The sequence below is a fragment of the Entelurus aequoreus genome, linkage group LG18 (assembly GCF_033978785.1).
Source record: "Entelurus aequoreus isolate RoL-2023_Sb linkage group LG18, RoL_Eaeq_v1.1, whole genome shotgun sequence".
NCBI classification, from domain to species: Eukaryota; Metazoa; Chordata; class Actinopteri; order Syngnathiformes; family Syngnathidae; genus Entelurus; species Entelurus aequoreus.
Window position 1 is genome coordinate 6,158,439 of NC_084748.1, and position 12,923 is coordinate 6,171,361.

Below are 12,923 nucleotides of genomic sequence, written 5' to 3' on the forward strand. Positions count from 1 at the left end.
ACCGACCAAAACATGTTTACAATTGATATATTTTTCTCCTTTTCATCTTTTCATCTCACTTCTAACAATTTAACATTAAAACATGACAAAATAGTGATTTCATTCATATACATACGATGTATCTTAATATGTTTTTCTTACCATATTGCTCAACTCTACTTTTAACCTAATTTAACCAAACAAATACTTTCCAGTCAGATTTTTTTTTACATTTGAACTGCGGGTTCTGAGTTTAAAGGCCTACTGAAAGCCACTACTAGCGACCACGCAGTCTGATAGTTTATATATCAATGATGAAATCTTAGCATTGCAACACATGCCAATACGGCCGGGTTAACTTATAAAGTGCCATTTTAAATTTCCCGCTAAACTTCCGGTTGAAAAGGTCTATGTATGATGACGTATGCGCGTGACGTCAATCGTTGAAACAGAAGTATTGGGACACATTGTATCACAATACAAACAGCTCTGTTTTCATCGCAAAATTCCACAGTATTCTGGACATCTGTGTTGGTGAATCTTTTGCAATTTGTTTAATGAACAATGGAGACTGCAAAGAAGAAAGCTGTAGGTGGGATCGGTGTATTAGCGGCTGGCTACAGCAACACAACCAGGAGGACTTTGACTTGGATAGCAGACGCGCTATCCGACGCTAGCCGCCGACCGCATCGATGATCGGGTGAAGTCCTTCGTCACGCCGTCGATCGCTGGAACGCAGGTGAGCACGGGTGTTGTTGAGCAGATAAGGGCTGGCGTACGTGGAGCGCTAATGTTTTTATCATAGCTCTGACGAGGTCCCATAGCTAAGTTAGCTTCAATGGCGTCGTTAGCAACAGCATTGCTAGGCTTCGACAGGCGGCACAGCATTAACCGTGTAGTTACATGTCCAGTGTTTGGTTCCGTGTCTCCTGATAGTAGTATTGTTGATCTTCTGTCTATCCTTCCAGTCAGGGGCTTATTTCTTTTGTTTCTATCTGCATTTAAGCACGATGCTATCACGTTAGCTCCGTAGCTATAGTGCTTCACTGATGTATTGTCATGTAGATAAAAATCACTGTGAATGTCCATTTCGCGTTCTCGACTCTCATTTTCAAGAGGATATAATACAAAATACAAATCGTGATCCACAATAGAAAAAGCAGAAAGTGTGGAATCTAGTGAGCCAGCTTGTACCTAAGTTACGGTCAGAGTGAAAAAAGATACGTCCTGGTTTCTTCCGTGAACCAGGGGGTGTGCCTCTTAGGGGCCTTTTTCAGTTTTAGCGGTGCTATACTATCAATGGCATTAAAGTCAACATTAAAGTCGTTGGTAAGGCTATCGATAGAGTCCACATCATTTTGGAATGCTGCCATTAACGAGTGCCAGAGTGAGTCGTGGTTTTAGCAACATTAATGCTACGACTGCTAAAGCATTGGTTATTATCAGAATATTGACAATGGGTCAGAACTTCAAATTTTATGAGGTAGGGATCGGGCATGACTTTGGAGCACAGGAGTACAACAACTTTAAAAGTGGCAACACCCCGGACTAGAACCAGATCAATCGTATTACCGTTGCGATGTGTGGGTTCATGTATTTGTGTAAGACCACAACTGTCAATTATATTATCAATTATAACGCCACGCTCGGAGGGTCGGAGGGTTATCCTCTGTTCCTTTGTCTGTGCATAAGTAAAGTATTTGTATTATTTTCTCTCAGTGATAGACATTCCAACACAGGAAGTGAAAATATGAATATTTTAAAACAACTTTGTTGTTCATGGTCAAGATGGCCGTCACAGCGCGTCTTCTGCTTGAATGTTCTCATAGACGCCATGGTCCAGCTGCTGACAAGAGGACACATGATGACAGTGAGACTGGATTCATGACACCAGAACCAACAAGATGTCACCTCTGCAGTCTGGACGAGCTCATTTGGATCTGCGGTGGACGAGGGAGACGTTGTCGTCCTGCGTTTGGAAAATAAACAAGACCTGCTGAGCTTGTCCAGTAAAGTAAACCAGTAAACACCTTTAGCATCATGTTCATGTTAACAAAAACATGATCCGTTTTTACCAAATTACATTTCTGCTTGTGGGTTAATTGTGTTACAATGTTCAATCATATTAATGATGATGGATTAATCTGCATTAAAGCGTTCATTTCGACAATCCTACTTGTTACCTGAAGTGCAGAGTCAGGATGATCAGGATGCCCACGAACACAACAGCAGAACAGAACAGCCTGATGATGTTTATCGTTCTACAGGACATTCCTACACATGGACATACAGTAGATGTCTTCAGGAGACACAGATGTGTTTTAGACATGAGGGGTCTCACCATTCACGCTTACGTGCACACCAATGATGTGGCGCCCCCTGCTGTTGTTGGCCTCACAGTAATAATCATGACCACCCTGCTCTGTGCTGTTCCTGATGGTGAGCTTCTGACCTGGACTGATGTCTTTGATGGTCAGCGTCTGACCTGATGCCAGAGGAGACGACATGTTCTCCTTGTACCAGGTGTAGCTGGTGGCCAGGTTAGCATCGCTGCTGCAGGTCAGAGTCCCGAACTGTCCCTCATGGACAGACAAAGAGAGTGACCAGGGAGGATCTGAGGAACAGGACATTGTCCTCATCAGTGTCACCACACGTCTTCAAGATGTAGATGTACTCACATTGGACATCAATGAAGACGGGTTCTGATGTCTTCTTCCCCAGCTGGTTCTCCACAGTACACCAATACTCTGCTGAGTCTGAAGACTTGATGGACTTGAAGACCAGTTGTCGACCTTTTCTGAGGACTTCATCATCTGAAGACACATTCTTCTTCTTGTTGTACCAGCAGTAATCAACTATTGCTGAGGAGTAGTCGAAGTTGTCGATGTAGCAGGTCAGTGTCAGTGGACGACCCTCCAATATGTCACCAGTATGACTCAGAGACACTGAGGGTCTTTTCAGAACATCTGGAAGAAGAACAAACAAGTTTTAAACAAACACCTTCTTCTTCTTTTCAGCACAGACAAAACATGAGTCAGTAAAGCAGCAGCAGACCTCCACCAAGGCGCCAGTGCACATTACACTTGACAGTGCATCATAGTACACATGCAGCGCCATCTGCTGGATCTGGTGGCTCACTGCCTCACTTTGCACTAATGCCAGACCACAGGGGGACCCCAAAGTCCAAACATACACGCATGATGTACGTATAATATCTGTGTAATATACATACTGCACACAAAAAACATCCCATTTAATTAGTATCTATTCATAGAAATAAAACCTTTTTTATTTTTTTATTCATACATTTATATAGAATAACAAATGTTGTAAATATGCAAAGAATGTTTAGTAATGTATAAATATTTCTTTACAAGAAGTATTTTATAGTCAATACAGAGTAGTGATCCAATGAAAGGTTCATGTCTCATAATTTTTAAAGTGCTGTTTTTCTGCCGCCTCTCCCTGTCCGTCACAGTGCCCTATGAAGTCTACCTAGCAACAAGTGCGACGTAAGCAGGAATAAAAACAAATGTGTTGACTTGTTGCTGCTTCTGCTAGCTGGCTAAACGTGTTCATCAGCTGGGAGGTCATTTCAATTGGTTTGTGTTGTTTACTACTCCGTAGTTGGAATAGACACGAGAATGATTTGTATTGTTTTCCTACTGAAGTGTTTTGTAGCGCACCATGTTTTTCCAGAAGAAAGAAGCACTCACACAGGTGAGGAGAGATGCTGATATGTTGATGTTGTTGTGCAGCACAGGTGATGTAGTCTCCAGGTGACAAGGTGACTTCTACTTTGGTTCCATCCTTTATATACTTTCCATTCTTCCGCCACACAAAAGACAAAGGAGCTTCTGGAAGGCAGCTTGTGTGACACAACATTTGTGCAACAAGGTGAGAATCTTCAACTGTGACTGACATCACCTGCACCTGCACAGCTGGAGGCCAGAGGAGCAAACATGAAACATGTCATATTAATATTCATTTTAGATGCAAGTCACACAACATACACACATGACTGCTTCATCTGGAACACCACTGTCCAAAGTCCAGTTTGCAGCCCACAGCTTGCTTTTGATTGGCTGCTGACTTATTTCTAAATAAAATTACACCTGAACCGCATTCAAACACTAGAAAAGATTAGTGACTTGGCAGAAAATTCAAAGATAATGTAATATACAGTATTGTACATAATATAGATATTTTATTGTCTAATCTAATGTATTCATTGTACAAAAGCAGTGAAGTTGTCACGTTGTGTAAATGGTAAATAAAAAGAGAATACAATGATTTGCAAATCCTTTTCAACTTATATTCAATTGAATAGACTGCAAAGACAAGATATTTAACGTTCAAACTGGAAAACTTTGTTATTTTTTGCAAATCGTAGCTCATTTGGAATTTGATGTCTGCAACATGTTTCAAAAAAGCTGGCACAAGTGGCAAAAAAGACTGAGAAAGTTGAGGAATGCTCGTCAAACACTTATTTGGAACATCCCACAGGTGAACAGGCTAATTGGGAACAGGTGGGTGCCATGATTGGGTATAAAAGCAGCTTCCATGAAATGCTCAGTCATTCACAAACAAGGACGGGGCGAGGGTCAACACTTTGTCAACAAATGTGTGAGCAAATTGTCCAACAGTTTCAGAACAACATTTCTCAACCAGCTTTTGCAAGGAATTTAGGGATTTCATCAAAAGGTTCATAGAATCTGGAGAAATCACTGCACGTTGTCATGACTCGGTCTGTGGCGTGGTTGGTTCTCCAGTGGTGCAAATGAATTGGACCATACGTGGCGTGCAGGTGAGGACATGTTTAATATTTTAACTCAAAAGGGGATTAACAAAAAGCGCGCACAAAGGCGGAAGTACAAAACGTGGCTATGAAAATAAAACACTATAGCACAAAGGCAAAAAACTATGAACAATAACAAAACTTACTTGACATGAGAAGAGGGGCATACAAAAGAGCAGCATGGATCATGAGGATGAACAGAGTGGCAGGAGTGTGATGTCGCCAGGACGAACAACAGAAACAGAAAAACTTATATAGTGACATGATCAGTGAAAACAGGTGCGTGACATGACGATGTGAACCAGGTGAAACTAATGGTTGCTATGGTGACAAATAAAAGTGCACAAAAAGTCCAAAACCAAAAATGAACATGACTAAAACAAAACATAATCACAGACATGACAGAGCCCCCCCCCCCCCCTTACGGACAGATCCCAGATGTCCAAAACAAGGCAGGATCGAGAGTCATGGGAGGGCGGGAGGGGGACATGGCGGTGGGTCGCCAGACCAGGTGTCCCCGAATCCACCGGGGCAGGATCAGGTGGCGGCGACGCGTAGACCGCCGCTGTACCTGACGAGGTGGGCGACCCGGGAATGGCCATATCCATGGCCGACGAGGAGGTGGGCGCACTTGGCGTGGCGGCCGACCAGGTAGTGGCCACATCCGTGGCCGACGAGGAGGTCGGCGTACCTGGCGTGGCGGACGCCCATGGACTGGCCACATCCATGGCCGACGAGGTGGATGCGTCGTCATCGTGGCAGACGTAGAAACTGCAGATGAAGCAGGTGGCGAAGCTTGGCGTGGAACGTCGGGCTGCGAAGCTTGGCGTGGCCATGGTTGGTCTTGGCATGGTTGGTCTTGGTCTTGGATTTGGCATGGTTGGTCTTGGTCTTGGACTTGGCATGGTTGGTCTTGGACTTGGACTTGGCATGGTTGGTCTTGGACTTGGACTTGGCATGGTTGGTCTTGGACTTGGTCTTGGCATGGTTGGTCTTGGACTTGGTCTTGGCGTGGTTGGTCTTGGACTTGGTCTTGGCGTGGGGGGTCTTGGACTTGGTCTTGGCGTGGGGGGTCTTGGATTTGGTCTTGGCGTGGGGGGTCTTGGTCTTGGTCGTGGCTTGGACTTGGGGGGTCTTGGTCTTGGCTTGAGGTCTCGCGTCGTGGAGCTGCGACTGGCGGCACTTGGCGTCGTGAAGCTGCGACTGGCGGCACTTGGCGTCGTGGAGCTGCGACTGGCGGCACTTGGCGTCGTGGAGCTGCGACTGGCGGCACTTGGCGTCGTGGAGCTGCGACTGGCGGCACTTGGCGTCGTGGAGCTGCGACTGGCGGCACTTGGCGTCGTGGAGCAGGTAACGGAGCTTGGCGTCGGGGAGCAGGTAACGGAGCTTGGCGTGGTGCTACTACTGGTGGCACTTGGCGGCATGGAGCTGCGACTGGTGGCGCTTGGCGTGGAGCTGCGACTGGTGGCGCTTGGCATGGAGCTGCGACTGGTGGTGCTTGGCGTGAAGCTGGGACTGGTGGAGCTTGGCGTGAAGCTGCGACTGGTGGAGCTTGGCGTGAAGCTGCGACTGGTGGCGCTTGGCATGAAGCTGCGACTGGTGGTGCTTGGCGTGAAGCTGCGACTGGTGGCGCTTGGCGTGAAGCTGGGCATGGTGGAGCTTTGCATGGTGGAGCTTGGCATGGTGGAGCTGCTAGGCATGTTGATAGCCTTGGAGCAGGGCGTGGTGCAGGTGGAGGTGGCCTAGCTGGAGGCTGGGGCTTGGCAGGTCGAAAGACTGGTGGTGGCGGCCGTGCTGGTGGCTGTGGCTTGGCGTGACGATGCTGAGCCACCCCATCTGAACAATTGCCTGCCCTAGCCCCCCCCTCAAGGAGCGGATACCAGACGCGGTATGGAACCGTTTTCTTGGGTGGGTGGAGGGAGGTCAGGAGGGGGGTAAAATCCTCCCCTATAAATTTTCCAAAATGTCTTTCTTTGTGTACCTGGGATTGAGTGGGTGAAAAAAAAGGAACATGTGGCATGGGCGTGGCTTGAGTCTTGGGGGGCGGGGCATGACATTTGGGTGGCTTGGCTTGACAGGATCTGATTTCTAAAAACATGTCCTGGTAATGTCTTATCATGTTTGTAGAGTCCTTGGTTGGAGGCGGGTGATCAAAAGAAAAAGAATTTAGAAAAAAAAAATCCTGGTCTGTGATGTCATCCTGGGTAAGCCAGGCAGGCTGCGGCCCATTTCCGCCCGGGAGGGGGAGGAGCTTGCGGGAGCGCCGCGTGCTGTCCGCTCACCTCCCTGACGTTCTTGGTCTGGAGCGGCACTTCCGGTGACAGGGATGACGCGCCAACGTCCCCGGGCCAAACGGAGCTGATCGGCACCAGTTTGCCGGTCGGTCCCCACATGAGGTCCTTGCGCTCCATGGGGGAATAGCGAAGTGTCTCGGCTTCCATGGCGCGCAGGACCTTCCCACGTTCCTTCATCCAAACTTGCTGGAGAACTTTTTAGCTGGCGACATCTGTCATGACTCGGTCTGTGGCGTGGTGGTTCTCCAGTGGTGCAAATGAATTGGACCATACGTGGCGTGCAGGTTGAGGACATGTTTAATATTTTAACTCAAAAGGGGATTAACAAAAAGCGCGCACAAAGGCGGAAGTACAAAACGTGGCTATGAAAATAAAACACTATAGCACAAAGGCAAAAAACTATGAACAATAACAAAACTTACTTGACATGAGAAGAGGGGCATACAAAAGAGCAGCATGGATCATGAGGATGAACAGAGTGGCAGGAGTGTGATGTCGCCAGGACGAACAACAGAAACAGAAACATTATATAGTGACATGATCAGTGAAAACAGGTGCGTGACATGACGATGTGAACCAGGTGAAACTAATGGTTGCTATGGTGACAAATAAAAGTGCACAAAAAGTCCAAAACCAAAAATGAACATGACTAAAACAAACATAATCACAGACATGACAGAGCCCCCCCCCCCCCCCCCCCCCCCCCCCCCCCACCCCCCCCCCTTACGGAAGATCCCAGATGTCCAAAACAAACAAAACAAGGCAGGATCGAGAGTCATGGGAGGGGCGGGAGGGGGGACATGGCGGTGGGTCGCCAGACCAGGTGTCCCCGAATCCACCGGGCAGGATCAGGTGGCGGCGACGCGTAAGACCGCCGCTGTACCTGACGAGGTGGGCGACCCGGGAATGGCCATATCCATGGCCGACGAGGAGGTGGGCGCACTTGGCGTGGCGGCCGACCAGGTAGTGGCCACATCTGTGGCCGACGAGGAGGTCGGCGTACCTGGCGTGGCGGACGCCCATGGACTGGCCACATCCATGGCCGACGAGGTGGATGCGTCGTCATCGTGGCAGACGTGGAATTTGCAGATGAAGCAGGTGGCGAAGCTTGGCGTGGAACGTCGGGCTGCGAAGCTTGGCCTGGCCATGGTTGGTCTTGGCATGGTTGGTCTTGGTCTTGGATTTGGCATGGTTGGTCTTGGTCTTGGACTTGGCATGGTTGGTCTTGGACTTGGACTTGGCATGGTTGGTCTTGGACTTGGACTTGGCATGGTTGGTCTTGGACTTGGTCTTGGCATGGTTGGTCTTGGACTTGGTCTTGGCGTGGTTGGTCTTGGACTTGGTCTTGGCGTGGGGGGTCTTGGACTTGGTCTTGGCGTGGGGGGTCTTGGATTTGGTCTTGGCGTGGGGGGTCTTGGTCTTGGCTTGGACTTGGGGGGTCTTGGTCTTGGCTTGAGGTCTCGCGTCGTGGAGCTGCGACTGGCGGCACTTGGCGTCGTGAAGCTGCGACTGGCGGCACTTGGCGTCGTGGAGCTGCGACTGGCGGCACTTGGCGTCGTGGAGCTGCGACTGGCGGCACTTGGCGTCGTGGAGCTGCGACTGGCGGCACTTGGCGTCGTGGAGCAGGTAACGGAGCTTGGCGTCGGGGAGCAGGTAACGGAGCTTGGCGTGGTGCTACTACTGTGGCACTTGGCGGCATGGAGCTGCGACTGGTGGCGCTTGGCGTGGAGCTGCGACTGGTGGCGCTTGGCATGGAGCTGCGACTGGTGGTGCTTGGCGTGAAGCTGCGACTGGTGGAGCTTGGCGTGAAGCTGCGACTGGTGGTGCTTGGCATGAAGCTGCGACTGGTGGTGCTTGGCGTGAAGCTGCGACTGGTGGCGCTTGGCGTGAAGCTGGGCATGGTGGAGCTTTGCATGGTGGAGCTTGGCATGGTGGAGCTGCTAGGCATGTTGATAGCCTTGGAGCAGGGCGTGGTGCAGGTGGAGGTGGCCTAGCTGGAGGCTGGGGCTTGGCAGGTCGAAAGACTGGTGGTGGCGGCCGTGCTGGTGGCTGTGGCTTGGCGTGACGATGCTGAGCCACCCCATCTGAACAATTGCCTGCCCTAGCCCCCCCCCTCAAGGAGCGGATACCAGACGCGGTATGGAACCGTTTTCTTGGGTGGGTGGAGGGAGGCCAGGAGGGGGGTAAAATCCTCCCCTATAAATTTTCCAAAATGTCTTTCTTTGTGTACCTGGGATTGAGTGGGTGAAAAAAAAGGAACATGTGGCATGGGCGTGGCTTGAGTCTTGGGGGGCGGGGCATGACATTTGGGTGGCTTGGCTTGACAGGATCTGATTTCTAAAAACATGTCCTGGTAATGTCTTATCATGTTTGTAGAGTCCTTGGTTGGAGGCGGGTGATCAAAAGAAAAAGAATTTAGAAAAAAAAAATCCTGGTCTGTGATGTCATCCTGGGTAAGCCAGGCAGGCTGCGGCCCATTTCCGCCCGGAGGGGGAGGAGCTTGCGGGAGCGCCGCGTGCTGTCCGCTCACCTTCCCTGACGTTCTTGGTCTGGAGCGGCACTTCCGGGACAGGGATGACGCGCCAACGTCCCCGGGCCAAACGGAGCTGATCGGCACCAGTTTGCCGGTCGGTCCCCACATGAGGTCCTTGCGCTCCATGGGGGAATAGCGAAGTGTCTCGGCTTCCATGGCGCGCAGGACCTCCCACGTTCCTTCATCCAAACTTGCTGGAGAACTTTTTAGCTGGCGACATCTGTCATGACTCGGTCTGTGGCGTGGTTGGTTCTCCAGTGGTGCAAATGAATTGGACCATACGTGGCGTGCAGGTGAGGACATGTTTAATATTTTAACTCAAAAGGGGATTAACAAAAAGCGCGCACAAAGGCGGAAGTACAAAACGTGGCTATGAAAATAAAACACTATAGCACAAAGGCAAAAAACTATGAACAATAACAAAACTTACTTGACATGAGAAGAGGGGCATACAAAAGAGCAGCATGGATCATGAGGATGAACAGAGTGGCAGGAGTGTGATGTCGCCAGGACGAACAACAGAAACAGAAAAACTTATATAGTGACATGATCAGTGAAAACAGGTGCGTGACATGACGATGTGAACCAGGTGAAACTAATGGTTGCTATGGTGACAAATAAAAGTGCACAAAAAGTCCAAAACCAAAAATTAACATGACTAAAACAAAACATAACCACAGACATGACACACGTAAGCAATGATATTACGGACTTTCGATCCCTCTGGCGGTACTGCATCAAAAAGCGACATCAGTGTGTAAAGGATATCACCACATGGGCTAAGAAATACACTTCAGAAAACCACTGTCAGTAACTACAGTTGGTCGCTACGTCTGTAAGTGCAAATTAAAACTCTACTATGCAAAGCGAAAGCCTTTTATCAACAACACCCAGAAACGCAGCCGGCTTCGCTGGGCCCGAGCTCATCTAAGATGGACTGATGCAAAGTGGAAAAGTGTTCTGTGTTCTGACGAGTCCACATTTTGATTTTTTGGGGGAAACTGTGGACGTTGTGTCCTCTGGAACAAAGAGGAAAAGAACCATCCGGATTGTTATAGGCGCAAAGTGTAAAAGCCAGCATGTGTGATGGTATGGGGGTGTATTAGTGCCCAAGACATGGGTAACTTACACATCTGTGAAAGCACCATTAATGCTGAAAGGTACATACAGGTTTTGGAGCAACACATGTTGCCATCCAAGCAACGTAATCATGGACGCCCCTGCTTATTTCAGCAAGACAACGCCAAGCCACGTGTTACAACAGCGTGGCTTCGTAGTAAAAGAGTGCGGGTACTAGACTGGCCTGCCTGTAGTCCAGACCTGTCTCCCATTGAAAATGCGTGGCGCATTACGAAGCCTAAAATAGCACAACGGAGAACAACTTAAGCTGTACATCAAGCAAGAATGGGAAATAATTCCACCTGAAAAGCTTAAAAAATGTGTCTCCTCAGATCCCAAACCTTTACTGAGTGTTGTTAAAAGGAAAGGCCATGTAACACAGTGGTAAAAATGCCCCTGTGACAACTTTCTTGCAATGTGTTGCTGCCATTAAATTCTAAGTTAATGATTATTTGCAACAACAAAAAATACGTGTGAAGATTAAATATCTTGTCTTTGCAGTCTATTCAATTGCATATAAGTTGGGAAAGCATTTGCAAATCATTGTATTCTGTTTTTATTTACCATTTACACAACGTGACAACTTCACTGCTTTTGGGTTTTGTAATATAGTTGTATTATTGGGCATGTTTGGTCAGGTGTGTTCATACCTGTTACTGTCAAGGTGATTCCAGGTGAAATACTCCTCCATTCAAAATCAGAAGTGGTGAATTTGAAGCGGTACTCAGCAGAATCATTCTGCCTCACATCTTTTATTCTCAGTGTGCTTTTTCCAGAAGTCTCTGAAGGTAATTCAGTCATGGAGGGGTTCCCCGAGTGACTAGAATCTGTACGGAACCAGAATTTTCTCAGGGTATTTCCATAGCTCGTGTATTCACAGTAAATGTCCACTGATGATCCTTGCATGGCACAGATGTGTCTCTTGTAGTAAACCACCTTGTTACATGGCCTGTACGCACCTGAAAGACAGAAGAAGCATTGAGCTGAGTCAGCACAAAGTTACATGTGACGTGCAGCAGAAGACTGAAGAGTCCACTCACATTTTGGAGGAGACACAGCTTGCTCGTGTCCTCTTACAGCACAGGAGTAACTGTCTGTGGAGTAATAGTCTACTGTGTACACTTGAGACTTTGCATTTTGGATTTCCTCTCCATTCTTATACCAGACGTATGACGAAGGAGACCAAGGACTGCAAGTGTTGCTGACACACTTCAGATCAAACCCATTCGAGTACTTTGGCACTTGTACTTTCGGACCTGGAATGTAAGGAAAACTTCAATCATTTCAAAACAAAAGTCTTCATGTCCACTTCCACCAAAGGCACTACAGTTTGGATCAGTTTTTGTCCTCATAAGTTGTGAAGGGTACCAAAATAACTTGCCGCGGTGCCAAGTACATTTGTAGGGCAGCCAAAGGGGCGGAGCTAGACACAGTGCAGTGTGCCGATTGGAGGACAGCGAATGGTCACTTCCGGAATGTGATGACGCCCCAAAAATCAAGATGTCCTCCATTGTAGTTATGCGTTGGCGCCACGCTATGATGTCACTGTGGCTGGCCCCGCCTACTCAGAGTCGGCGCCAGCAAGGCTTAAATCACGATCAGAAATTGACAAAAGTTCATTTCATTTGAATGTACTTTTCCTAAATATACAAAAGTGTTTTCGATTGATTGATTGATTGAAACTTGTATTAGTAGATTGCACAGTACAGTACATATTCTGTACAATTGACCACTAAATGGTAACACCCGAATAAGTTTTTCAACTGGTTTAATTCGGGGTCCACGTTAATCAATCCATGGTTAAGACTGGTGTTAGAATAATTGTTTCTAAGTTATCACAAAAACTTTGTGTTACATTGAGTGCCCGGTGAGAAGCAAAAGCTGTCTTTGAACCTACCAAGAAGAAGGCTTGTAAAACTCCACCGTGTAGGGGGGGAAGCAACATGAAGGTGTTCTGTTTTCTTTTATGTATTGTAATCAACAGAAAGATATTGTTTTCACCCAAGGACTACAAAGCGGTGAGAAGGCAGGATCTGCCCAAGTTCCGACCTCTTATTGAACCTCCCTTTTCGACTGTTTTACGAACCTCTTTTTGAACTCTTTTACGACCTTTTCTGTGAACTGTTTACGACCTTTTCTTTTGAACTGTTGTAATCAAAGGCCATGGCTGTTTACGACCTGGTCCCTTAGAAGCAGCTGT

General features: G+C 47.9%; 1 protein-coding gene across 1 annotated transcript in view; it reads right to left on the bottom strand.

The window, feature by feature from the left end:
• LOC133633738 (B-cell receptor CD22-like) overlaps positions 1 to 12,923 on the bottom strand; it is a 39,534-nt gene that overhangs the window by 199 nt on the left and 26,412 nt on the right. Inside the window, exons 8-10 of the mRNA XM_062026399.1 lie at positions 2,163 to 2,253; positions 1,891 to 1,948; positions 1 to 1,825 (exon numbers count right to left, since the gene is read on the bottom strand). The exon at positions 1 to 1,825 is cut by the window's left edge and continues 199 nt beyond it. Coding sequence (XP_061882383.1) covers positions 1,775 to 1,825; positions 1,891 to 1,948; positions 2,163 to 2,253 — 200 coding nt within the window. The 3' untranslated portion in view covers positions 1 to 1,774. The remainder of the gene's footprint in view (positions 1,826 to 1,890; positions 1,949 to 2,162; positions 2,254 to 12,923) is intronic.